At 42.0% G+C, this 26,910-nt stretch overlaps 1 protein-coding gene across 1 annotated transcript in view; it reads left to right on the forward strand.

Moving 5' to 3' along the window:
- The window catches only part of COL28A1 (collagen type XXVIII alpha 1 chain), a 407,146-nt gene extending 380,890 nt beyond the window's left edge, over window positions 1-26,256 (forward strand). Inside the window, exons 34-36 of the mRNA XM_069211728.1 lie at window positions 642-870; window positions 7,422-7,598; window positions 16,794-26,256. Of these exons, the coding sequence (XP_069067829.1) occupies window positions 642-870; window positions 7,422-7,594 (402 nt within the window). The 3' untranslated portion in view covers window positions 7,595-7,598; window positions 16,794-26,256. The remainder of the gene's footprint in view (window positions 1-641; window positions 871-7,421; window positions 7,599-16,793) is intronic.
- The last annotated feature ends 654 nt before the right edge of the window (window positions 26,257-26,910 follow it).

The following is a 26,910-nucleotide window of genomic DNA, read 5'->3' on the forward strand; positions in this document are numbered from 1 at the left end:
GAGAAAAGATTCCTACCTATTGCTTCCTTGCCTACCAGCAGTAATGGAGTACTCATTTAGCCATCATTGTCTTGTTACAGACTGGATAAACATTTGATTAAATGAAGGTAGGAACGAGACACTTCTTTCTTTAATTTAATATTTTCCTTTCCATTCACACCTGTAAAGAAGCAGTGCCAGCCCCCACCTTTCCCAATTGGGTGTTATTGTTGGCTCACATTTCGGAATCTACCTCGCAGGAGAACTTGTATCAAGTAGAATGACATCACTGATAGATATCACTATAATGATGCCTGTAAGTGTGGTCGGCAGTGGATGATGGACTGGTCTTCTCTGCACCCCATGGCCGCATCCTTGCTGACTGCTACCTAGAGTGGGAAAGGCGTGATCCACAGTGAGATATAAAGGGCTGTCTCTGCTTTGTTGCCTTTCTTCCTAAATATTGCCACAACTTTATCATGCAGCAGTGCTATTGCATATAATTTCTGTGGTACAGTCTTTTTCTGTCGTGAAAAATTTCAGTTGTTGAGAAGAACTTTTGTTTCTAGCCTTCTCTTTCTTGGCAAGTTTTACAAATATTGGAAATACTAAATCTACAGATGACCCATGCTATACTGACTGTCATATTTCTAATGTTCTAGGTGAGTCAACCTAAAGGAAGGCGTGAGCCTGAGACATTTCAAGGAGCTACACAGAATTGGAGAGATATCCCAGACCAAACTCCATTACCCCTCCCTACAGTCTTTAGGACCCAAAACGTTTTAGATTCTAGAACATTTAGTCCTGTTGCTTCACCATCGCCAAATCTGATTTTAGAAGAATCACCATTTCGTGAAAAAGAGCCCTTCCTAGAAGTTGTTGGTGAAAGAGGTATGTGCTATTCAATACATTTGAGAAATCTAATGGATCAGAATAGAATTTCAATTTTGCTTAACTTGTTTGTGTCTCTTTCTCACTCCTCCCTTCCTTGATCCTTCTTTTAATCTTGTTTTTCCTGCCCTGTTTTACAGCCTTCCCAGTGCCTCTATACAAATGTTGGCTCCAGGCGCCAGGAGCTGCAAAATGAAAAATAAAAATGATAAACAGTGTTTATTATCTTTTTTATTTTTCAGGGGAGTGGGGCCAAGGGCAATGACAGGGGCCTGGAGGGGGAGTGCACAGCAGTCCCCTCAGTGCGCATGGATGTTTTGCCAGCCGTCTTGGTCCGGCCAAACACACATGCGCACTTGGCTGTCTCCAACCCGGCACTGGGTTGCCGGGTTGGAGAGGGCAGGCAGAGGCTCCCACTCTGCCTCTGAGCACCAAGCCAGGGCGCTCCGGCCAATCATAACACTGCTCTAAGGGGAGAGCAGCGTTAGGATTGTTCGCAGGGCAGGCTGGGAGCTTCTGCCTGCAGCAAGTGGAGTGGGAGCCAAAAGAGCAGCAAGGCAGCGGTAGCAAGTGTCTTTTTTTTATTTATGTTGTTGTGCTCCCGCCCCACCACTTTGCCCCTACAGGAGCCGCCCCTGGTTGTCTTACCTGTGTAGTTACTCCATACTTTCCTTGATCTCTGTCTCTCACAGGTCTCTGAGGCTTGCGCTTCCCAAATTTGTTTCTCATCTCTAATCACACCTAGCGTTTCCCCTCCCTTGCTATATTTTAATTTTCTGACTATTCCTAATATGTTACAATGTGTTCCTCTTTTTAAAGGCAAGACGAAATGCATCTTAAAAGTAATTGTGTGACCTTGCTCTGAATGTTCATCTGAGCAAGCTGCACTTATATCCATGTATCCATTTGCATGTAACATCATTAGGTTACAGTAAGATATCATGGCCTAAATGTCATGATGCAGCTTTAGTTTACATTCCTTTCAGCATGACCAAGTATTTTTGTGGACTTCAAGTACTTAGGTTACTCTAGCGACTGCTCATCTTCTTTCTCCTAGATTTATTTTATCTGATCCCTTGACAATAAGCATAGATTTTCAAGCACTCAGGCAAAATTTATTAAGGCCTGCAATGCCCTTGCATCACTCATAGTGATTCAAGGCAATGCAAATGAAAGCCCTTAACTGGTGTTTACTAAGTCATGCAAACTCACCCTGCGTGGCTCTGCGCTGCCTTGTGTTACCTTGCAGCAGAGAGGAGTTCCATGGGTGAAGTGTGGGTGTTGCCATGCACCCACCCATGCATTTTGGCACATTTTCAGATTTACAAGGAGTTTTAAACCTAGGAATGCTTCCAATTGGTACGCATCTCAGAAATAGCTTTATTTCTTCTTGTAACTTCCTTTTTTCTATGTGTGATGTATTCCTATCACACATAGGTAAAGGAAAATGCCTTTAAGAATTGTTTTTGTGCAGCAAAGTCTTATTGTGTCCTTAACGCAGGCACCTTTTCACCATAGTGCAAGGGTGCTAGCCTTGGCACTAGGCAGCACACAGTGCACCAGTAGATGAAAGCAGCAGAAATGCACCATATCTTTGTGGATATGGCTCATTTCTGACGGCTCCCTTTCACACAACACAGCACAGGAATTTGCCTTGCTGTGCTGCATGCCTTTTTAGTAAATTTGGACCTCAATGTTGTTCTCAGCACTTTTCAATGAACATCTTTTGCTCCTTGATGTTCTTCATCTCAGTCACTCCGTGCTTGGCTACTTAATACGAGCTGGCTCGGTGTGGTGGAGGTAAAAATCTCACAAGTTGAAATCTAATACACTGGGGTTCAGAATTTACAGGTGCAATATTTACCTCTACTTCTGAGTTTCCCCACTGAAAAGGGAGAACAGCATGAGGAATTTGTGCTTTTCTCATCAAATTCTGTATGTCTCGGAATTTAATGGTCCTTGCTGTCCCAGTATGTTTCGTCTGGTTTAGCCTTCTCAAATCTACCAGTTGAAAAATGCGAGTGACGCAGAATTTGTGGCAAAGCATCTTTTTGCACAGGGGCCAGAATAATAAGGCCCAAATTTAAGGATGGCCTTGCACCATCTAACTCCAGATTAACGTCATTTTTCTGATGCCAATGTGGTGTTACATTGCTAAAAACGCTACACCATATCTACAAAGTGGCGCAATGCATGCATTGCGCCACTTTGCGACCCTATGCTCCACATTACGCATGTGCCATGCATAATGTATGCAAAAGGGGCATTCTGGTGCAAGGAAGCATTATGTTTTAACGCCTGCTGAAAGCAGGCATTAAAAGGACACACCCATTGGAATCAATGGGCCTCCTTGCACATTTCTCCACTAGCATCAACATTTTTGACGCTAGGGGAGCAAAGCTCCACAAAGGCGTAAAAAAATGTTGACTCGATTGTTCCTAATACCGCCATGGTGCACCGTATCTTAAACACGGTGCACACATGGTGGCATTAGCAGGGCGCATGAAAAGTGGGGCTTCATGATGTGATGTACCACTTTTCTTAAATCTGGGTCTTACCTTTTGCAGCAATTACCAGTTTTCCAGGGGCCTTTTGTAGTGACAGCCTTAGTATCAATCTTAAGGATTGCTTCCGTCTTTTCCATAATGATGAAGCAAGGCTCATGTTTGGTGCTGGATAAGACTTTTCACCCGCCAACTGGATCAACGTTTGTCATTGCTCTCATGATTACACGAATAATGGTTCTTGGGACATACTTGCAGCACCTACCTTAAAGCAACAAATGCACAAACTATTTATAAAACCAATTAACACAATAAAGTAATTCAACGGATACAAAAAATGAACACAACAAATTAATAAATAAAAATTGTCGAGTTCGATCCCCCCTCACGGTCAATTCGTAGACAATCCTCAAAAGGACATTTATGACACGGGCTCCATGACACATCTCTCATATTAGTGGAGAATAACTTACAGAGTTTACTAAAAAAATTGCATTTTGACTTCTCACACCACAATTCCCAAATCAATGGCGACACTGAGTTAGAACCAATTTAATGACAGTGGGTGGTGGCACTGCTTTCTCTCTTTCAATAACTAAGAAGTCTGCCAACAATTGTACCACCTTGCATAAGAATAATGAGCTGCTGCAATGTTCTTCTGAATTCTGCAGTCTCTTGTACAATGGCTGAGTTTGGGCTGTTGGGACGCTTCATGCCTGCAACATGTGTTAGGCATCACCAGGGAGCCGCCATGTCCACCTGCAGGAAGTGCATGACGTTTATCCTCAGCTGGTAATTCTGGAACGTACAACTCACCACACTAAAAGAGAACTATGTATCTTACAAAGCTGGAACGAAGCACAGAAATTAATTATAATATGCAACTCCAGCCCTCACAACAACAGCTTGTGTTGATGGCAAGTTATATATATGTTGTATTTGTCTAGCGCTTACTACCCCTGACGAGGGGTCGAAGCGCTTTACAGTGAGTAGCACGCTACTCAGAGCCTAGTTAGTGGGCAGTCAATTGGTTATGGGGGTTAGTTTGCATGCAGTGTGGGGGCTTGTTTAGTTTGATGTGATTATTAGAGGGGCTACATGAGGCACAATTACTAGCTGGAATTAATATTGTTATGGTTTCAAAAGAGCTTTAAGGTAGATAGGCATGAGATTTTTAGAGTAACTTGTATACAGATGAAGGAGACATAAGGTAGGTAGAAAGAAGCAAAGGTCGATTTAAAAAACATAAGTGATTGGAAGGCCAGTTTTTCATGCAGGAGTTTAAGGGATACAACAGGTTGAGAATTTTTGCTTGCAGTTTGTGGATGTAAACCTGTTGAAAGAAACTGTTTCATTTAAAGATACTTCTCACAGTAAAAAAGGAAGCACAGTGTGACAAATAAGAGCATCTTTTTATATACCCACTACACCATATTAAATACTATACTATAAAGTATTGGGAGTTCATGCAAATTATTTGCATAATAAACAATATATTACAAAAAAAATGTTTGGAAACATCCATCAACTTGAAAATATAACATGGCAATTAATGTAGACACATTGCAGTAACCATTAGTATATTCAGTGCCAGGTTTGTCACTCATTCAGTGCCTGGTTTGGAAGGCGCCTGAACCTGAAGCGCACCCCAACAGAACAGACACAATGTCCAGCGGAAAGGATGTGTCTGTGGTCACCTGCTCCTTCTTCGATCCACCTTGCCCCGTAGTGATGCTGTTGTTTCTGTATGAAAATTACCTGCTTGCACATAGCCAACTTGTCTTGCATGCAAAAAGACATGTGCCCTCTGTGGAGCGTGAGCTTAACAGTTTACTTCAAATCTGGCATTTGCCACAGCCTGGCACATGCTCGTGGATTCATGAGAGGGAATTTATGTACAGTAGATGGTGAGTGGCGTATCGGGTGACGCACAAGCCAGGAAGTTACTCAAAACCAATTCTTTCCAAAGTCTGCCTATCCCCACAGTACGTGAATGCTCAGGATTCTGTAAAATAGTAGACTGCTTGTCAGTGGCAGCTCCTCCGCTAAGGCGGAGGAGCGCCACCCCACTGCTTTGTGCAGTGCAGAAAATGGAAAAATAAAATAATAATAACACAATGTTATTATCCTTTTATTTTTCCTCAGGAGCCAGGTTAGGGTGGGAGGGGGTGTTCTGGGCTGGGCTGGAGGAGGAGCAGAGTGCATCATAAGTGCTCATGACAGTGTGGCGGGCCACGTTGGGCCGGCCAAACGGTCATGCACACTTTGCATTTCTCCACCCGGCTGTGTTGCACAGCTGGGAGGAGAACGTGCACAGGCTCCCACTCCCTGTCTGAGCGCTAAACCTGGCCGCTCAGACCAATCACAACGTTGCTGTCATGCTCATCACACAACTCCACTCAGCTATTTATTTGTGGCAAAGCTTCACCACATACTATTTGGAATGCTTATTTCTGTAAGTGTGTCACAGGCTTTCAACCCTGTACAGCCCCCCTTCTCCATAAGTTACGGCTTGCACTGCAGACAGCACAGTGCAAAAAGATGGAGAGGTTAATGCTTGTCCATGTTTTGAAGCTGAGCCAGCTGCAGCAATTGTGCTGTTTTGGTGTTATTGCAAGACCATGTCCTATTGTAATACGGGTGTATAGCTATGTAGCTGTGTACAGGCACAGAATGGGACTATCATAAGACCCTAGATCACATGTTTTTTCACTGGGCATTTCCTGGGCTGGAGTCTTTTGAGGTCCTTTGTTTAGGGAAGGGGCCGCTGCTAGTGCCTCTGACACTTTCTCCAGATTCCCCAGACAATTACAACAGGCAAGAGAGAGGCTTATGAGTGCAAGAGAGGAGGCAGGTGAGAGAGAACAGGAGAGAGTTGAGAAAGGGAGGAGGGGAGGAGCAGGGCTGATTTGAAAATTTTTGTCGGGCTGCTCTTGGTTTCAGGTCCAGCCCTGCTTCACACTCACACAGAATACCCTTCTCGGCACTGCTTGCTTTGTGCTGTCAGAAAGTGAGTAAAGTTCTCCTGGTTCTGCATTTCCTCTTGTACGGGTTTCCCTTTCTTCTGCATTTGATGAACGCATTGAGATGTGTCTGGGCCTTGCTCTCTGCTCAGATGCATGAAAAGCTGAGCAGTTTGTATACATGCCACTGGGACACAGGAGCAGCTGGTGGGATGGAAAAGGGGCGGGACGGCGCAGCGCATGGCATTATGTGACTACAAATAATAAATAAAGTAATTTTAAAAACCCTACCTTTTTGCTCCACGCCACACTGCTCCGATCGGATCCTAGACTGAACTGCAGGCACTGACTCCCACCCTGCCCTGCGCCCAGTCCTAGCGCTGCTTTCATGCTGCTAGCAGCATGAAAGCAGCATTAGGATTGGATGGAGTGCCCAGCCAGGGTGCTCCATGACAGACTGAAAGTGTCCGCCTGCTGTCTCCAACCCAGCAACGCAGTGCCTGCGTTGCTGGCTTGGAGATAGGCCAGCGTGCATGTGTGTTTGGCCAGACCGAGGCAGCGGCCAAACATACATTCATACTGAAGGGGAGTGCTGTGCCCTCCCTCTTGTCCCCGTCACAGCCCAAGGCCCCACCCGTTTACTATAAAACAATAATAAAGTATAGTAAAAGTTGTGCAGCTATTGCTGCTGGCGGGGGGCAACGCTCCTCCGCCCTAATGGAGGAGCCGCCCTTACTGGGACACCGTGGCTTGCTTTGCACCGTTTATCGAACAAAAACTTGGAACAGTCTCTCAAACGTACTAAACCACTTGCACAGTCGTATGTTTTGATCAGTGTTACTAGTCAAATGTGCATGAAATGTAGAAATATGTCTTGAATTTGGAGGCTCTCCTCCATTCTGAAGATGTGTTTGCTTTTTACTTCTGTCCCTTCAGAGTGGGTCATAGACACAAAACAACTTTATCAGGGATTCTTCTTCTCAATTAATATTTAGGTAAGGAAAGGCGAAGGGAATTATCCCATTATGTTAGGGCTCTGTGTAATAAAGTGCTAATGTCTAATATATGTGTTTATTTTATTTAGCTCCCAGATGTTCAGAACCACTGAAACCCGGAGAATGCCGAAACTATATTGTAAAGTGGTACTATGATAAGAGAGCAAACTCATGTGCAAGATTTTGGTATAGTGGCTGCAGTGGAAACAACAACCAGTTTGAATCAGAACAGGAATGTGTAGAATGGTGTGTTCGGTACTAAGCAAGTAAGTCACTCTGCAACCCATGGATCATCTGTTAATTTATGCAGTGTTATGATGCCTTTCCAGCTGTTTACATGTTAACATAACATCTGGTCTCTAATATTGTGTGGTATGTATTTAACACCCGGGACTAATTGCGAGTGCCCCTGTTAAATGATGTGCTGCGGAATTACCAATAATGTATTGTATGGCTTTTATCAGATGTGGTATTACCGCAGCATGTTCTTTAGATTGGAATGAGGGATCGTGGTAATACTGCATCCTTCTCCCATTTCGATTTGCAAAAAACATACATATTGGAGGGTTTCCCCACATAAAGTTTACCAGGTGACACCTGGAAGAATTAGTATGGAGAAACTGCTGGGTCTGTGTGCCTATTCTGCACAAGTCGTAATCCTGACTTTTTAAGTGGTTAACAAGTTACAGAGAAAAACTAGAACCAGCTTTGTCATCATTTGGCGTAATGCACCACAGCAAGACAACATGCTCTGCTTCAAATGGTGAGAGCAGGAGCGCACCATAATTACTACCATATGGTGCATAATATCTTTTTGCTTGGGTGCATTTGTGGCTGCCAAGCACCAATGCAGACCCCCCCGCACCACGGTGCAGGAATGTATACATTGGAGCCAGGACTGTTTTTGTGCATGAAGGGATACCATCCTGCACAAAAACAATGCCCAGGGGCACTTTCTTCTTTCTACATGTAGAAAGAGAGTAAGAAACTTGGTTTTTGGTTGACTGAGGTGTGAGTCCTGGTCAAGCAGCAACCACAATCCTTGTAAGGGTAAGGCACAAGCAAACCCTAAATTAACCTGTGCTCACCCTCTGTTAGTTTGGCACAGAACATATAGGCTTAATTTGCTCACCCTCTGGTAGCTTGGCAAAGAGCAGTCAGGCTTTATTTGAAAGCAATGTTTAAAGTATTTTTGTAACACTTCAAAGAGTAAAACAGTAAACACCAAATAAAAATGATCCCAACAGGTTCAGACTGACTGTGATGGATTGCGGGCCAGCTACAGGGGTTCATTTAGGCCTGCTGAACCAAAGTGTCCTAAATCCTGGTTGAAGAGTGTTGCATGGATTCGAAACAAAGATGTGTCACACAGCTGAGGCAATGCGTCGGTATCAAGATGCGGCAAGGCTGCGGGGTGAGATCTTGATGCACTGACACTGGGGATCCTGTTGATGGGGCTTGCAATGTGAAGACTGGTGTCGAGGATGCCTGGCGCAGTGGAGGTGATGCATTGATTCCAATCCAGTCAGGAGCGGGGATGCAGAGGTTCAGCATTGCCGTCAATGCTGCTGTGGATGAGAGATGCAAGGAGCCAGCACTGGGGAAAGTGTCGCGCAGTGACGTTTCCAAAGGCGATGCATCGGTCCTAAGATGTGGGGTGCAGCAACAATGTGAGTCAGTTGAGTTGGTTCCGACCCATGCAGTAGCGGCGATGAGTCAGACCTGCTCCTCGCAGCAGTAGAGATGGGTTGGTTCTGCTCCCGCAGGAGAGGATACACCAGTTCTGCTGGATCAAACACCTTAGGCCCACTTCCAAGGGTTCAGGACTGGGATGGCACAATTTGGCAGGGCAGACTCACAGATGGCAGAGGCCAGGTGCAGAAGCTGGGTTGTTGGAAGTCTTTTATGTCCCTGAGACTTCAGATCAGAAGGCGAGCCAGCTAGCCCTTGGAGTCACTTTGGGTTCTCTAATCTTAGAGAGATGCAGGTCTAGTCCTTCTTACTCCCAGGCAGGAGGGCTGCAGACACAGGTCAGTACAGCAAAGCATGGAACCCAGGAGAGTGCAGTCCAGCAGAGTGGCATTCCTTCAGTAACACAACAGTCCTTCTTTTTGGCAGAGTGTCCACAGGACCAGAAGTGTACTGAAGTGGTGGTGTCAGAGGTCCAGTACTTATACACAGGTGGGCCTTTGAAGTGGGGGAGTCTTCAAAGACATGCCTTGGAAGTGCACAGTGTCCCTGCCCTTCCTGCTCAGACTCACTACAAGGGGTTTTGCAGCCCTCTGTGTGTGGACAATGCACAGCCTATTGAGATATAAGTGAGGCTGTGCCCAGCTCCTCCCTCCCATCCTGCCCAAGATGGGATGGCTCATCAAAGCCCATCAAGTCACACCTAAGCTCCCATTGTTTGCGGCTGTCTAGGAGGAATACACAAAGCCCTACCATCACCCCACAAATGAAAAGTGATCAGAGACAGGCAGCAGGCACCAGATGGCTAAAGTAAGAAAATGCCAACTTTCTAAAAGCTTTTTTAGATTGCAATTTAAAATCTGACTTCATCATGTTAGGATTTTAAATTATGATTCCGTGGACACTAAACTTGGGTGGGGGCTATCTCTTTCCATTTGTAAATTACGTTTACAAGGTTTAATAAGGTAACTACAATGTTATCTTATGGTACAGATACGCCTTGCAGTAGTAAAAAACGAATTTAAGAGTTTTTCACTACAAGGACATGTAAAACTTAAAAGTGCATGTCCAACTTTTTAAATACACTGCACCCTGCCCTTGGGCTGAGGCTGACTAGGGCCTACTTTAGAGGTGACATATGTATTGAAAAGGAAGGTTTGGGCCTGGCAGAAGGTTTACAAAGGTTTACTTTGCCAGGTCGACATGGCAGTTTAGAACTGCACATACAGGCTCTACAATGGCAGGCCTGAGATATTTTAGGGGTTTACTTAAGGGGGTGGCGCAATCAGTACTGCAGGCCCATTAGTAGCATTTAATTTACAAGCTTTGGGCACCTGTAGTGCACTTTACTAGAGACTTATTGGTATATTAACTATGTCAATTGGGGATAAGCCAATGTTACCATGTTTTAGGGAAATAGCACAAGCACTTTAGCACTGGTCGGCAGTGGTAAAGTGTGCAGAATCTTAAGGCCAGCAAAAACAAAAAAACAGGAGGTCTGAAGGGAAAAAGTCAGGTGGAAACCACACCAAGGATGCCAGGTCTAACAAAGACGAATTAAAAGGAGAAATAAACATATTTATCCTTGTTACGTCTCGCCTGGGAAGGCCTATAATTTTGACACATATCCAGGTTTATAGTCTTAGCAAATCTGGGAATGCACCAAAAACCTTAGGGTGATGCGTGAGAACATCAATGCGCCACCCATGGAACGCCTTCCCCATGCAGACTAAAGCAAGACAGCGACTTGCCCTGTCTTGCGTTACTCCAGATTTACTAGTATGGCCATCTAGGCCCAAGTATCTAACAAGTCCTTTTTAAGGCCTTGATTGTAAATGTGGAGGAAATGCGATTCCGTCATAGCAAGAATTCCGAGGCAAACCAGTAAATCTGAGTTTTCCAGTAATTTCTTAGGTTAAATTCCCACACTATCTGGGTGTTCTAGGGCCACTAATTGGGAATTACCTGCAGAGTTCGATGCAATAAGACAAATGTTCTCAACAATTTCCCATTCCATAGAGTTCTCACAATGCAATAGTTTTGCATCCCGAAATTATCCATTTCTGGGGAATCGGTAAATGTGGGCACACAATTTCTGAGGTAAGAATAATGAACATTTTAGATAGACCACCTGGCTCAATCCGAAAACCCTTCCCCTTCTACACACACACACAAACTTGGTAGATAGTTTCTACCCATCCGTAAAAATCTGAGGTGTAGTCGACGCTATACTCTAGGAAAGCTTTTAATAAGCAGCTAGTTCAAATATGCTTCTCTGTGTCAATACCATTTACCGGTACAACACGTTTTCCCTAATTGATGTAGCCTAACTTTGGCAGAGTGTATCATAAGTTTGTTCAGGGCTTAGTATAACGACAAAGACTCGTGGAGCTCTGTAGTTATTTGTTTAATAGGAACACGAAGGATTCATTTTTCTGAGTATAGTGTATACAAATAGAATACATTAACTTTACGTTTAAATCAGGAGCACATTCTGAAAATCCTTCATGAAGAGAGAAATATTCTCTGTAAAACAGCAATAGTATATTAAGCAGAGATTATGCCAAGTTGATAAAAAGAATAGGAGTTGAGTATAGAGACGTGTTAGACTTAGGGTATCGTTGGTGGTGCTGCCTATTTTCGGGTTAGGGAAGCAAAAATATGATTGAGGTCCTGCTATTGGTCATTCCTTCTGTTTCCTCTCTTCGAATGCATACAGCTCATCACATGAGGCTGCTTTATTCGTATAGAGCAGTCTATCTCTTTAATGGCTATCTTTTTATGTCCTTGGGTATTAGAAGTAATTGATTTGTTTAACTCATGATTGTCTTAGCTTAAAATTAAAAAACAATTATTCAAATATGTGTATCACCCTTGTTATATGTATATACCTTCTTCTGGGAATCGTGCACTTGATATGCTATGTTTCACCCCAAAGAAAGAAATTATGCAAATAATCAAAATGTTCTTATGGAATAAATAGATTGTTGTCTTCTATATTGAAACTCGTTAAACTATGACAGCCCAAGGCCTCAGTTTCAATATGATGTAAGGCTCACCACCTACAAAGCAAACAAGATTTAGCTCCGAGAAGTAAACACATTTCTGTCAGGCATCCTGGCAGAAATGTGATCACCAAGGCCTTTTTCGGAGAAAATTGCATATTGCACATCGAAAAAAACACCAAAACAACGTTCCAGTTAAGAAATAAATATGTTAACATACCATACATATTTAGGTGAAATATTTACTAATCAAAAAAATACAAAAACTTTCAAAATATGACATAGAGATCAGTATTTATAAATATTTTTTTTAAACCCAGAAACAATAGGGAACAGAGCTGAGTGAGGTCGAACAATTCCAAGGATGCACGAAAACTCTTTGAGGTGATGCTTCAGAAGGAATTTCAAGGAGTGCTACAAACAGAAAATATCAGGGAAAATGTTCTCAACATCTGGCTTGAAGATCATCTCGACTGGAGAGCTGGGAACAACTGAGAAGAGCTGTGCCAAAGCTTAGAATAGAGCCCAAGCAGAGGCTTCCTCTCATCAAAAAAGGAGGAAAGCCAAGCACCTGGCCGCTCCTCTGGTGTGGCTTTTATAGACCAAGAGACCTCAAATCCTGGAATTCTTGAATCTGCAGTAGATCTTCAAATCCTGCTGTAGCCTGCCACTCAGACAGAGGATACAGTCATGGCATTAGTGGTGCCCTCAGGGGTATAGGATTGACTGCGCTGGTGAGGGGTATTACAACTGTGCAGCACATGTGACAGCCAAAATCTGTGACTCCTATCAGACAAGCACAGATAACATCCTGAGTGGCAATGCCCTGAGCAATGGGTGGAAGAGGCGACCAGCAATATCCAGGACTATAGGTGAATGGCACTAGGTGTGGGCACTTGTAACAGAAATCTTTCCTGACTACCGCTGATGTTATGACAGCAGTGGCAGTCAGGAAAAAATATATTCAGGAGAAGCTTTCATCACTGGATTTGAAACACCTCTTGTGGGTGGGGCATAGGTTGTAAAGAAACCAATCTCAGGAACTGGATTTGAAAACTTGTAGATTTTCATTTAGCTTGCAACAAGACTGTTATATTGCAGCTGCAGGCCTGATCCATCCTGCAACATTTTTAATGTCTAAGATTCTCTGGAAAAAGAACAGTGCCTCGGTGTCACTTCAAACCTGCCCATGGTGGACGTCTAACTGCAATATTCAGACTGTTGTTCCAATAAAGGTATTAGATGAGTGTGCTGATTTATGCAAGAGGTGTCTTGGGTTCATCTCCTTGTGTCAGCGACGGAGAGACACAAAATATTTAAACAATCATTTATACACTCCCAATTATTAGTGATGTGTTATTGCATATAGCGCAAGGTTGTAAGCTATTATAATTTAATTTCATAATACATATATGGCTTTTAGGTTTGCTTAGAATTAGGCCTCATCACACTATAAAATGTGTTAAGAATATTTCGTAGCTCATTTCCTTAAACATCTATTCAAGGAACAAGTTCACTAAATCAAACCTATATTGGTACTGCACTTCCTACACAATTTGTATAGTCTTCGATTTCTCCCACCATTTAAATGTGGCTTGCATATACCTTTAGGAACTGTGAGTTAGACAATGTTATCTTTCTGTGGAAAATCCCAACTCTAGGGACATTTGCAATGACTTGAGCAACCAAGTTTGGTACGGCCCGTATCTAGCAGATGCAACTTTTTGATCGATCATGCATGCACAAGGACATTAAGATAATACTTTTTTGCCCAGATCATCATTCTGGTAATTGTCGTATGATCTATCTTATTTAAAAGTAACCACACCTTACAAAGTCGTTTTTGTGTCATCGTTAACAGTAAAAAGTTGCATTGGCTTACAACCTCACTGCCATCTTGTCATCGAATCAAATACTGAAACCATTAACTTTTTCTTTACCTCAGTGATGAATTGGCCTACCTGGATCTGACCGTACCCATTTTCTGTTCTTTCTTTTATTCTGGTATATTTGGCTCCAAAATCAAAAGCCTAGAGACTTAGGCCCTCATGTACAAAGATTTCATTTAAGGAATTGTCAATTGTGGCAAATAACAACTCTCAATTCGCGATTCCTTAAATGGAATGGACAAAATGAATTTGTTAGAAGTGGTCACAATTTGTGCACTAACTTCTAAAGAATACATTAGTATTTTGAGAACCAACCTATGTATTGATAGGTTGGCTTTCAAAATACTAATTTGTAGTAAGTCCCAATTCAGCCTTAATATGCATGAGATAGGTAATTAATATGCATTAGGTAGAACGTACATTGTGACCCACTATTAGTAGCTACATTCACAGGCATGGTGGTCTACTGGGGTCAGCAGACATGCATGTCTGTGATTGCTTTTAAATAAAGCAATCTTCTTTTTTAATGCAGCCCGGTTTCCTTAAAAGAAAATGAGATTAATTTCAAAAGGAAAAAAGGACCACTGCCTGCTCCTAAAAAATGTTTTTGTGAATATTAAAAATGGGAAGAGGCCGCCTGGGGACCCCTTCCTATTTGCAAATGGCTTCCCACCTCCTTCAAGTAGGTGTTAAAATATTATTATTTTGAGACCAGACAGAATATCTAGCTTAAAGATTCGGTATCTGGAAGGAATGCCCTCAACACACTCCTTTCAAATGTCATATGCCAAATCTGTATTTATTCCCAAACCCAAATAACAATTCGGTAAGATTAACTAACATGTTACTGAATCTCTATTTGGGTTTGACAAATAAAAAAGGCTATGTGCGGTCGGCAAGACTCTAAATTTCCAATTCAGAGCCTTAGTGGCCATAAAATGATTTTGTACATGCGGGCCCTAATGACTATAGTAAGTTTATATGTGTTAATTTACTCATATGTAAACCTACTTGTGCACATACGAGTCAATCTACACTTTTTGAGTGATTCACAATTAGCGAGTGGAGATATATAGCTTTGTGTAGCTTTATATGTCTTCACCTCATCAGTTCAGTGGCCGAGGCATCTGACACTAAATTTTTGAGTGCAAAGTTACTGCCAGTAACTCTTTATTCTTAGGTGGAGATGTCAGCCGTGGTGGAAAATGTATAAAGTTTACTATCTTTTTTTTAAACAGTTAAAGTAAAATATAATTGTAAAAGCACATTCATTTAAAACTAGAAATAATACAATAAAATGTTACATCACAATAACCCTTCAATATATATTAATTTTGATTTGTTCTATAAATATACATGCTTCAACAAAATGTAACAAATTCCAACTGCACTATCATTTTTATTTGTAATTAATATTTAGCAAATTTAATTAAAAGTTGTGTTTAATAATGTAAATTCTTTTACATGTTAATGCATGCTTAAAAATATAATTTGATGAGTTTTTCCAAATAAGTTAATTACTCATTTGAAAAATGAAAAACACATTTAATAATTCATTTGTATAAATGTTAACACTAATATATATATATATATATATATACACAGATAAGGTAGGAGAGGATTATGTTTCCACATGTAGGTTTGTGAATATCATTTTGTACTATGCCAGTAATATTACTTTAGTACTATTTCACATACTACAAAATGCAGTTTGTGGATAGGCTCCTTAATTCTTTTCTCATTTATGACCTGTCAGTTTTCATTCAGCCATCTGGGGCTTTTAGTTAGGTAGACCTCACTTGTGTGCCATCTGCATTTCTATGAAGTGTATATTTTCATTTTGCATCTCAAATGGGCTCAATGCAGATATGAAATAGAAGCAGTGAAGGATTCTGTGTAAGTACTAAGCTTGCTTTCATACTCTCCTATCAGATAAAGACCCAAACACATTTTACCCCAGGGAAAAATCTAAACAAGTAGTGGAGAAGACTGCCAAACGCTATAGAGAGGTTCAACAGCAGCAATAGCGAGTGATCACCAGTGTCCATTATTTAGAGCCAAGTTTGTACAGTCCATATGCTTGTGTTTAAAATGACATGGAAGCACATTTAATACAACTTCTAAATCATGGACATTTCAATTTTTAAATTGTCATGGACTGCTGGATTTTATGACGACTGAGATTTGGGTAGTATTATATCGAACACATCTTCCTCTACAAGCAGTCTACATTTTAGCAATTACATGGAACATAATTTGGTGGACAATCATTTCTGTATTAAAGTTTTTGATTTTTTTAACTTTGACAACTCTTCATAAGTCAGTAAGTGAAAAGATATTAAAGATTAAAAACATTGTGATTTTGTACATATAATTATCTGACCAATTAATTTGTTATTTGTAGAAGTATTTTATAGGCCAAAAAACTCACAAACGAATGCACCTACACAAATCAGATCACCAGAATCACTAGTTCCGAATAGGGGCTTGACATCTCTACCTGAGGAATTGCTGTAGATATAGTTGAAAAACTCCCATATGTTTTCATGCCGTTTCTACCACCACTGTACCTAATCCACACTCAATTTCATGAATGGTAGTGAGTGGCAAATGTTGCCTGAGAATGGCCCTTCATTTTAATTGTTCAATGGTGGGCAAGATTAGAAGCGACTGTAAATAAAGAATAAGCATGGAAATTGAATTTTGGCCTTTTCTAGTAACATGCATCACTTTAACTTGTGCTTGTTAGTCATACATGTAGAAATATTTTGTACGTGCACAACACCAACCATTCAAAATTATCAACATGCTGTAAATGCTTTGTATTATTCATACACCAAAATGTATTTTATGAAGCTAACTCTTGTTTTTCTATTAGCATTCAGAAGATGAGGAAGACCCTGACGGAAGAAAAGACATGGAGAATGATATTGAAAAAGATATCAGCATGCCATAGATTTAACAACATGTCAACAGTCTACAGGTCATGACGTTACTAATACAGACAATTAATTTTGGAATCTGGGCAATCCCACATTTTTTTTTTGTAATATGATTTGTGTTTCCAAACTTGGTGCAGTTGTTTTTCATTTATTTGTGAAAAATACAGATACCTCGGTAGAATACCCATTAAGCATTCTTTCCCTTTCTCAAGTAGCTATCACTGTCAATAGGGGATAGAATATGGGAGTGAACCACGGTGTGAAAGCTTAGTTTTTCTTTATGTCTAGGATTCATGAACTTGAGCACATATTTGAATAAAGATATTTGAAGATGCACATACATATAGTTTCATGATTAATGACAGAAAATCCTACAACATTCATATAATTATCTCTTGAATATAGTATCATCTTCCTTGAACTCTCAACACATCTTTCTCTGAACTGTTCACAGTTTTAATTTATGGCTAAGCACAGGTTAGTCAAATTGCTGATAGAATACATTGAACAGACACACAGATATCTAGCACTGATGATCTTTAGGTCTCAGTAAAACTGAAAAGATAGTGCAACAAAAATACTGAGATAAAAAGTAGAAATGTTGCAAATGAGATTACAAAAAATAGAATATATGAAAAAGTAGGAAAAGGTTGAGAGGAAAATGCTTGGGTTAGGGGTTGGTGCTTGGAGAATTTTGGTTAGGTTTAGGACATGCTGAGGTTTTAAAGTCCAGTTTAGAGTAAAGTATGGGTTGGGTGATGATGCGAGGTAGGGTTAAGCTGAGGATTATGATAAGAGTTATGGAATGGGAAATATATTTTGTTACATTATAATTTGGGTTTAATTGAGTTAGGTTTAGAGGCTAGCTTAGCATTAGAATATTGGACATTGTGTCGCCAGGACGTCCCTATAACATGTATAGACATGTACAAGTCTTTTTCTTTTTTTTATTGAATCCTCTGGGTGGAAGCCTGTTTTGTATTTTTCACAAACTGATTTAGTGGTTGGGCAAAGGGCAAAGAGATTTTCTGGTAATCAATCCTTTCTGGGTACTGTTAGACTCTTGAATGAGGTGGTCCATTGCTCACTTCACCTCATTAGTATGTGTGTGACTTCATGCACATATCAGATGAGTCTGGGAGAGATTCCTTAGCTCCTGCCAGGTCCATCTAAGGATTAAGCTGTCGGTAAGGGAACAGAAGTGGCTAAGCGCATCTATTGGTGCACATACCTCCTTCCCAGCTATTCCCACTAGCTCAAACCTATTTCGTCTGTTGATGGGAGGATGGGAGGAGCAAACTAACTGCTCCCAAAACCAAAAGAATTGAACTAGGAAGTGGGGATTGGAAAGGTAGGGACTAGTCCCTACCTCACAATATCCACTTCTTGATATCACTTTACACAGACACACTTATCTGTGCCCTGACAAGAACACTAGACACCCAGAAGAGTCTTAGGTGGTGAGGCTTACGTGTAAGCTACAAGTTCTTCTTACCTAGAATTCTGTACATGTCCTACATTAGTTAAAAATAGAAATTCCTCCCATCTCTGTGATAGAAATGTCAAGAATTTTTGTACAACTACAAACTGCCCACCACCTAGTTTTACCACACATATATCACTAAAAACAGTTCCTCACATACATAGGAGGCTTTATTGTAAAAGTGTGAAGTCGATATAGTGTCAGTGTCGTTTTTACATGCTTACAGTTCTGTCCTTTTTCTGTCCTGTGCAATAGTCCCAGTGCAATTTGGAAATTTTTAAAGCAACTCCAGGTCAAATGCCAGTTTAGACTACCTACCTTTTGGCCACAGATATTATCCTTGGCTTGTATTGAAACCTACTGCAACCATACATTTTTAACATGTGCACACCACAGGGTGTGATTTGTCAGATTTTCATCCTTCCCCTCTGCCTCCCAGCCCCCCCCAAAAATGTTGTGGTTTGTACATTGGTTTTTGCAGGTATCCATAAAACAAGAACCAGGCAATGTTTTTGCTGGGGAATAATTCAAAGGAGGACATATCCAGTGTTTGGGCGAGGGGTCAGTCAGCACACAGGAGAACCTACCAATCCCAAACATTCTGAAAACTAAATAGAGAAATCTTTGATCAAGTGGCACACATGGACCATATTTTATTACTCTGAATCCACTGCAGATGTCAAAATATGTACATACAATTAATCATACAGATCCCAGAATGTCAGGAAAATGACACAATTCCTACCAACTATAGCTCCCACCCTTCTCCTAATAAAACATCACCTAGTTTATAGCCAGTGGGCACCTTAAACCCATAGAAAATTCATGCATACCTCATTCTCCTCACTCTGGTGAGATAAAGGAACAAACCCCGGGGTCAAGCTTTGGCAGGGATGTGTTTCTGTGCAAGGGAGACTTGAAGGAAGTGCCCTGTGTTGGGAAAATACATTGCTGAAAATCTGAAAACATGTTTAGCTTGTTGCATTAGCCAACCAGTCAGGGAAATGGTGGTGTGGCCAGCATCAATAGATTGCTTAGGGTATGCAGAATTAAAAAAAATATATATTTTCTGATGGATGCTTCTAATTGTAGATTCCTCGCCTTTAGAAAATCTCCAGGCACTATACTGGAACAAGAAGATTTTTCAGCACAGCCCTTTTGTGCCTTGTAGGTGGCATCATGCAGCTCTACGTCAACCTGCTCTGCACCGGAAGTGACAGCTGGAGCCGCACATAAATGTCACCCAGGTACACTGATGTAAATTTCTTTATTTCCACACCTTTGTATGTGGATCCAGAGCTAGCTCCTAACCTTTTCTCATACGTTGGTGAGTTTTTCTGAATGAAGTCTTTGCCAGTGTGCCAGGGAATATATCCTCTGCCGAAACTACAGGATTCATGCCTTGCAGAGAGTGTTGCAAGCAGATGTCTGTGACAGATCCCGATAATCTAAGTTTCTAGTGTTTTGGTTTAGGTCACAACTCCAAGTGTGCGGAGAGTGTGTCCTTATTCACCTGAAGGTGATTCAGGATCACAAAGCCAAGCTGTATGTAGTCAAACACCAAAGGAGCTTGTGTGAGTAAAGTTCCCTCTCTAAGTTAAGAGCACTGACCTGTACCTGCTCTCAGACCACTTCAATGACAAGTCTTTATTGTGGCTCAAATTTTCAGGTCAGTCGAAGTCCAAAAAAAGGAAACATAAGTCTAGCAGGCCTCGTCCCAGCCTCAGCACTTTCCCTGAGAAGTCATGAAGATGACAAGGTGCCCCGCTCTCTTGTTACCAGTCCCTCGATGAGAAACCAATTCCACAGATGATCCTGATGCCCCCCCAAATTTCCAGGATCAGCATCACACCGCAACAGACTGAGGCACTCAAGGAATCTTGGGCACCCTGCCAGCTGGCTCTTGTGCACTATCAGATTCGGAGACGTCTCATAGTCGGGGTACTTCCAGTAGGTTCGCGTTAAGAGCCATCTGTGCCTCCTGACCCACTTGCTGTGCTTATTAGGCAGGAAGCTGAAGTCCTGGACTTACAATTGTTGTCTGTTGAAGTAAAACCAGTAAACTCACTGAAATTCTGTGGCCAGGCCAAACTGCTTTTGAGCCCCTGCTGCTATTCCCCAAAGTCCCGTCGGACATCCTCATAGTCACCTGTGTTAAAACCTGTTCCTGCTCACCTGTACATAGACAGGTAGTATGAGACCACAGCCTTGCTTAACAAGAACCTGCTTTCTTGATGCACCACCCTACTCCCTAAAGCCTAGAGGTTCAGGCTTCCACTAGCAGGATCAATCCAAACTCTTTTTATACAAACTTTCCAGATAGGGAAATTAAGAGACTTGAGCCATTCAGGAAATGAGTAATCTCATCAAATATCCTCGCCCTGCAGTCAGTCAATGCCAGTTGATTGCTGGGTAAGTACTCCCACACATTATGGGACTTGGTTGTAGAGATATTGCAAGCAGTCCTGAAGGAATTAGACATACGTTTGGTGCAATGTAGTCACTGAAGTTCTGCTGCCTGGGCAAACTTTGTCTAAGTCCTTGATGGCATTTATCAAAGCCCTGACTGACAACCTCAAAGGCCCCTGGGCTAAACCTTATTCCTGCTCACCTGTAAATAGATAGGCAGCACAACACCACAGGCCTGCACCGGGGGACCGTGCTTTCTTGATGCACACCCTACTCTGGAGAACCTGGTGGTTTAGTCTTCCACTAGCAGGATCAATCCAAATGATTTACCTATTGCCCCTCCAGAAAGGGAACCAAAGGGAATGGAGGCATTTGGGAAACAAGTGATCTCTTCAACTAGTCTCACCTTTGGTCAGTCAGTGCCAGCTGTTTGCTGGGTAGATACTCACACATTATGGGACTTAGTTGCAGATATCTTGCCAGCAGCCCGAAGGAATTCCACACCAATGTGGCAGAGACCATTCAGTATGGACAAATATATAGCATAGCCAGGCCTGGACATGACCACTGCTTAAGCAAAGCAGTCAGGAGTAGGGTTGTGCTCTAGATCCACATGTGGATGGGATTCATAAGCTTCAAGGGTGACAATCAGGCATCACTCATGGATATGCATTTAAATGGTTCTGAATTATTTGTCGAGAAGGCTGACTCTGCCTTACAGTTCTTTAGAGAAAGTAGAGCCACAGTGTGCTCCCTTAGTCTCTCTGGGCCCTCAAGGCAGTATCCCCAATAGTTTCACCTCTTTTGAGGCATTGCCAGGGGTTTTGCTTATAGGCAGTGCCAAGGCTCATCACCCCAACAACAGGCATCGCAGTCCTTTCAGGGTCATAGTTGGAGATTCAACAGACAGCATCCAGGCCAACAAGGACAGCACTTAAAGGCTGCTTTAAGGTAACCCCAATGTTAGCCTATGGAAGAGAGAGGCATTGCAGTAGTGAAAAACAACTTTAATAGTATTTTCACCACCAGGACGTTAAACTTAAAAGTACATGTCCAACTTTTTAATTACACTGCACCCTGCCCTTGGGGCTAACTGAGGCCTACCTTAGGGGTGACTTATATGTAATAAAAAGAAAGGTTTGATGTACCAACATGCCAGGTTTAAATGGTAGTTTAAAACTGCACACACAGGGTCTGCAACGGCAGGCCTGAGACGTTTAAAAGCTACCATAGTGGGCAGCACAATTAGTGCTGCAGGCCACTAGTAGCATTTAATTTACAGGTCATGGGCATCTATAGTGTCTTTTACTAGGGAATTACGAATAAATTAATTATGCCTATTGTGGATAAGCCAATATCACCATGTTGTAGAGTACAGGGCACCTGAACCTTAGCTCCGGTTACCAGTGGTAAAGTGCACAGAATCCTAAAGCCAGCAAAAATGAAGTTAGAAAAACAGGAGGTCAGAAGGGAAAAAATCTAGGGAAACCACACCAAAGATGCCAGACCTAACAGTGGCTCAGACGTTTCTTGGACTACTAGCCTCCTGAATCCTGCTCGTAAACCATGCCAGGTGGCATACACAGGTGGGCTTTGCAATAGGATCTGAAGTCTCAATGTGCCCAAGACAAAGGGGACCTTTCAGGTTCCATCCAAATTTCAAAGCTGACTGCAACAGATCTGCAGTAGTGGCTGCTCAACCACCATTAGATCAACAGCATTGTGTTAGATGCATCGTTACTGGGTTGAGGAGGTCATCTGAGAGAGGTGTTGATCAACTGTTGGAGTTGTGGACTATTTGTCTGGCGTTCAAAGCTTTCCTGCTATCCATCAACGGGAGACTGTGTCAGGTTTCCATGGGAGTGCAACAAATGGCAGTCGATTCATGGGCCATGTGCCAGGAGGCATTTCCCGGATCGTGCACCACTTGGTGGTATCTGTAATTGCCAGAGGTGACAAAATCCGCCAATTACATCTAGTGGATCATGAACTGCAGTTACACTTGGAGATGGCGCAGAACTCTGGTTCAATCTTTTGCCACTACAGAGAACATGCAATGTCAACTCTTTTGTATGCTGGATTTCCCAAGAAGGCTCATTCTCTGAGCTGCAATCCGCCTAAATTGGAGCATGGAATTCCCTTATGCTTTACCACAGCCACCTCTCCAGCCCCGTTGAGAAGAAGATCAATAATGAGTGGGCTGGCTCAAGTTATCCTAGTGACTGTGAATGGGGCAAAGTGTGGTACCCAGAGCTTTTGGGCGTGATCATCTGTCCTCTGATCAAGCTGCCACTTTGGGAGGATCTTCTGTCATAGCAGCAGGGCAGGGTCTTTCACCCAGGCAGGCATAACCTACACCTTTATGCATGGAGATTTACTGGTACCAGTTGAATGCATTTGATCCTCCTCCTAAAGTAGTGGATGTCATTGTTGTGACTAAGGGTCCTTCTACAAAGTCAGGTTTGTGGCTTGGTGTGTCATATGAAATACCGACCCCTTGCACACCAAACTGTTGGGTCTCTTGATATTTGTTTTATCTTTGGCCCTGCAAGGACCGCTGTGGGAACACTTAATGGTTATCTGCCAGCTCTTTCAGCCATTTTGAAACTACAGGACCAACAAGGACCAACAATCCTTGTTCAGATCACCTGTTGTGATAACGATTTCTCAGAGGTTTAATCCACTTGTCCTCCTAAATCCTCTTTGATGCGACATTGGGACTTTAAATTGGTTCTAATTTTATTTTGTGCAGCCTCTTTGAGCCACTGAACCTGCGGTACTCATTGTCTTCTGACCCTAAAGATGGTCTTTCCCATTGCGATAACATAAACTTTTTGGGTGAGTGAGCTTATAGCTGTCAGTCCAGCCACCCTATGCCACCTTCTTTTTAGACATGCTTGTGCTGCAGACTAGAGCAGCGTTTCTTTTTAAGGTAATGCAGTGGTGGTCAGTTATTCGAGCAAGGATGGGGACGGATGGGCCACACCTGCTCACTCAGTCCACCAATGCTTTTACACGTGCACACACTGATTCACAACTCACATCCACAAATACACATACATACATTCATACACAGATACACACACACCAAAAATTAAAAAGCATAAAACTTACCAGCTGAAGTGTCTTGGTAGGGAAGCCTCGTTGGTTCCTGACGATTGGGACTGCTGCCTCCTGAGGTGGCAGTTCCTTTATCATCACAGAGTCGGATGCATCAGTGAGATTGCTGACCCCACCCTACTTGAATGAGGTGTCAGTGATAGATACTCTACCTTGGGCACTTTAGGGCTTAAAACTGAAGTGCCCAGGTCTGAGGCTACCAGTGACACTCCTCCTCATCATGAGGGGGGAGACCTTGAGGCACTTTGCTGAGCTGAGGTCATGCCCACAGGGGGTGTGACTTATTCAGCCCAGCAAAGTTCCGCTCAGGCAGCCAGGAGCGTGCACATTTAGAGCATGTACAGCACATGGCTGCCTGACATGAACATAGAGAAGGCCTGTCAGGATAACCTTTGCTCAGCCTGACAGACAACCTTTAGGTCTGCAGAAAGGCGGGGGGATGGGGCCCCCCCTGGTCTTAAAGCCCCCCCTGGTCTTAAAGATGGGCACCACTGATAGTCCATCACACTCTCAATGTTTTTTGTTCTGCCTCACCCTTCAAAAGAGGAGGAGAGGGGCCATCAGTCGCACCACAGAAAACCACTGAGTTTTTACACTGATTGGGAAAAACCTATTGGATGGATGATCCGCTCTTTGTGCTTTTCTCTGGGGCAAAAAGGCAGAGCAGTAGAGGACTATGCCCAGATGGATAGTCCTCTGCATTAAGATCTGCTACAAACTGGTGCAAAGCAGTCAGCAGAGGACTGATGGACCATTCCAGAAGGGTCAAGGCTTCTACCAATGCACTGGCACTCAGAGTGCCTGACCTGGATATTTGTGTGGCTGCAAAGTGGGCATTAGTGCACACATTTTACAAAACACTATTGTTGGGACAACCAAGTCTGATGGGAAAGGCATATGCAGATCTAGCCATCACCAGGAAGAGCAGGCCTGACACAACTCGCACATGCCACCTACTGGTGCACAAGGGCTGTGCTGAAAAATCTTCTGGATCCAGTCTGGCATCTGTGGATATTTTAAAGGTGAGACATTTATGGTAGAGTTTTCAAAGGAAAAAACATTACCCATGGTAAAGGTAAGGTTAGTTTTAATTAGCTCTGAATCTAAAGCCTTTCATCAAATATGCAACATAATCAGTAACTCTGCCATGAGTTTGTGTTCTGCTCCAGTATTACACAATTGATTGTTCAGACTACATTCCCAAGGAGAACCAAACATTTTAAATGTTGCCTGACTCTAGACATTCAGGGCAACATTTTCTTAGTTCGGGCAGTGAAAGAGTTTAACAAGAAGATGCAACAGAAGGAAGGGACAAACATTCAGGTTCAGGGAAGTAACAGTCAGATGTTAGGTAAAGGGTTAGTGTTTAACTTTGCAGATTTCACAAATGCAGTGGTCAATTATATTAATTTTTCCTTTGGCATTCATGTTAGTTTTGACTTTTGTATATCTTCTTTTCCCCCTCTACTTTGTTAAATCTACTTGTTTGTATTTTCATTTTGTTACTTACAGATTTTCTCAGACTGACGTTCAAAGATTACTAGAAGTGAGACAACAACTGATCAGAATTTTGAGACAAATGGCCCATTCTAGTTTGTTAAAAGACGATAGTGTTCAGCAAAAAATGTAAGCAAACAAACAAACACTTTTTCAAATGCAGAAATATACTTTCCACCATGAGAATTTAACTCTGCAACTTTAAGTTCAAATTATTTTAGCATGTAGTTTGCAAAAGTATGAACCTTTTCCTAGGAATATAATTTGAAAGTTGTAATGGGGTGAAGGTACTTTTGCCTACATTGCTAATTTATTGAGGCGGCATTCCGGGTCCCTAGTTTTTATGCAAGAATGCAATTTTCATTTTTATTGAGAAAGTAAACTTTCTGTTGTTTATACGAGTGTATTTCGCTTACGAATATAATTTTTAAGATCACAGTAATCAGTTTTGAAAGTACAGCCTATGTTAACATGGTTTTCACAAAGCAAGTTAGGTACAGCTTATTTCACAATGGAAGGGAATCCAAATAAATACATTGTACATTAATGAAGAATAATGCTTACAATGACATACTGTACCGATTTCCACTTTCTCACTAAAGTCAATGTTATAAGCTTTTCATTGTGATAATATTAATACAACCTTTCAGCAAAATATACAAGACATGCTGTTGCAGAAAGGTGCCTATAATAAAAGATGATTTCTGCTGTTGGTGTGACATTATTATAGTTTTCTCTATCACAAATTACCTTTCCACTCATTGCAAAAAACGTACTCATGTCTCCTGTAGAAATATATAAACGTTTATTGAAATATCTTATTCTATTGTACTGTATGTTAAAAATGAAAAGGAGAATTACTTGAATCCAAATAAAACAGTGATCCACCTTGTGAGTTTCCATGCTTTTTATATTAACACTTCTTTAATGAGACAACACACTGCATTACTCATTAATGAATTAATAAAGCAAAGAATATATATTTAAAGAAAAGTATGTACAAATCTATCTTTTCAGACTATCTCAGCAGAAATAGCAATAGGCCAAGTGTGCCTCTTTTGGAGGCCTATGTGTCCACAGGTTTTGCAAATAAACAAGATATTCAAAGCTGCCAAGTGACCCCAGTCACGAAGAACAGCTTTAGCTAGGCATAGCTTAAGCGAAACCACAAGACCTAGACTATGTGGCTGTACTGAGCATAAGTCATAGAGGCAGTCACCTATGCTGCCTTACAAAGGGACTTTAGTGCCCTGTTGGGCCTGTGCTGTTAGAAGACAGTCAGCATGGGTCCTCCGTGAGGGAGCTGCCATCAACCTGTGCTGTACCCTACTTTTTCTCTAGTGTTTGCTATCCTGTAAACCTGTTTCTCATGGACACTTCTAACTGCAGCTTCCTCACCTGTTAAATATTATAGGCACTGGACTGGATCTGGAGAGCCCTCAAATAGCTCTCCCTTGCCTGTAGGTGGTGACTGGGTCCATCACTACACCATGACCATGGTCGTGGCAATGTCACTGGAGTCAAAAAACACTTCAGCTGTCTGA

This window comes from Pleurodeles waltl, chromosome 10 (genome assembly GCF_031143425.1).
Source record: "Pleurodeles waltl isolate 20211129_DDA chromosome 10, aPleWal1.hap1.20221129, whole genome shotgun sequence".
NCBI lineage: Eukaryota > Metazoa > Chordata > Amphibia > Caudata > Salamandridae > Pleurodeles > Pleurodeles waltl.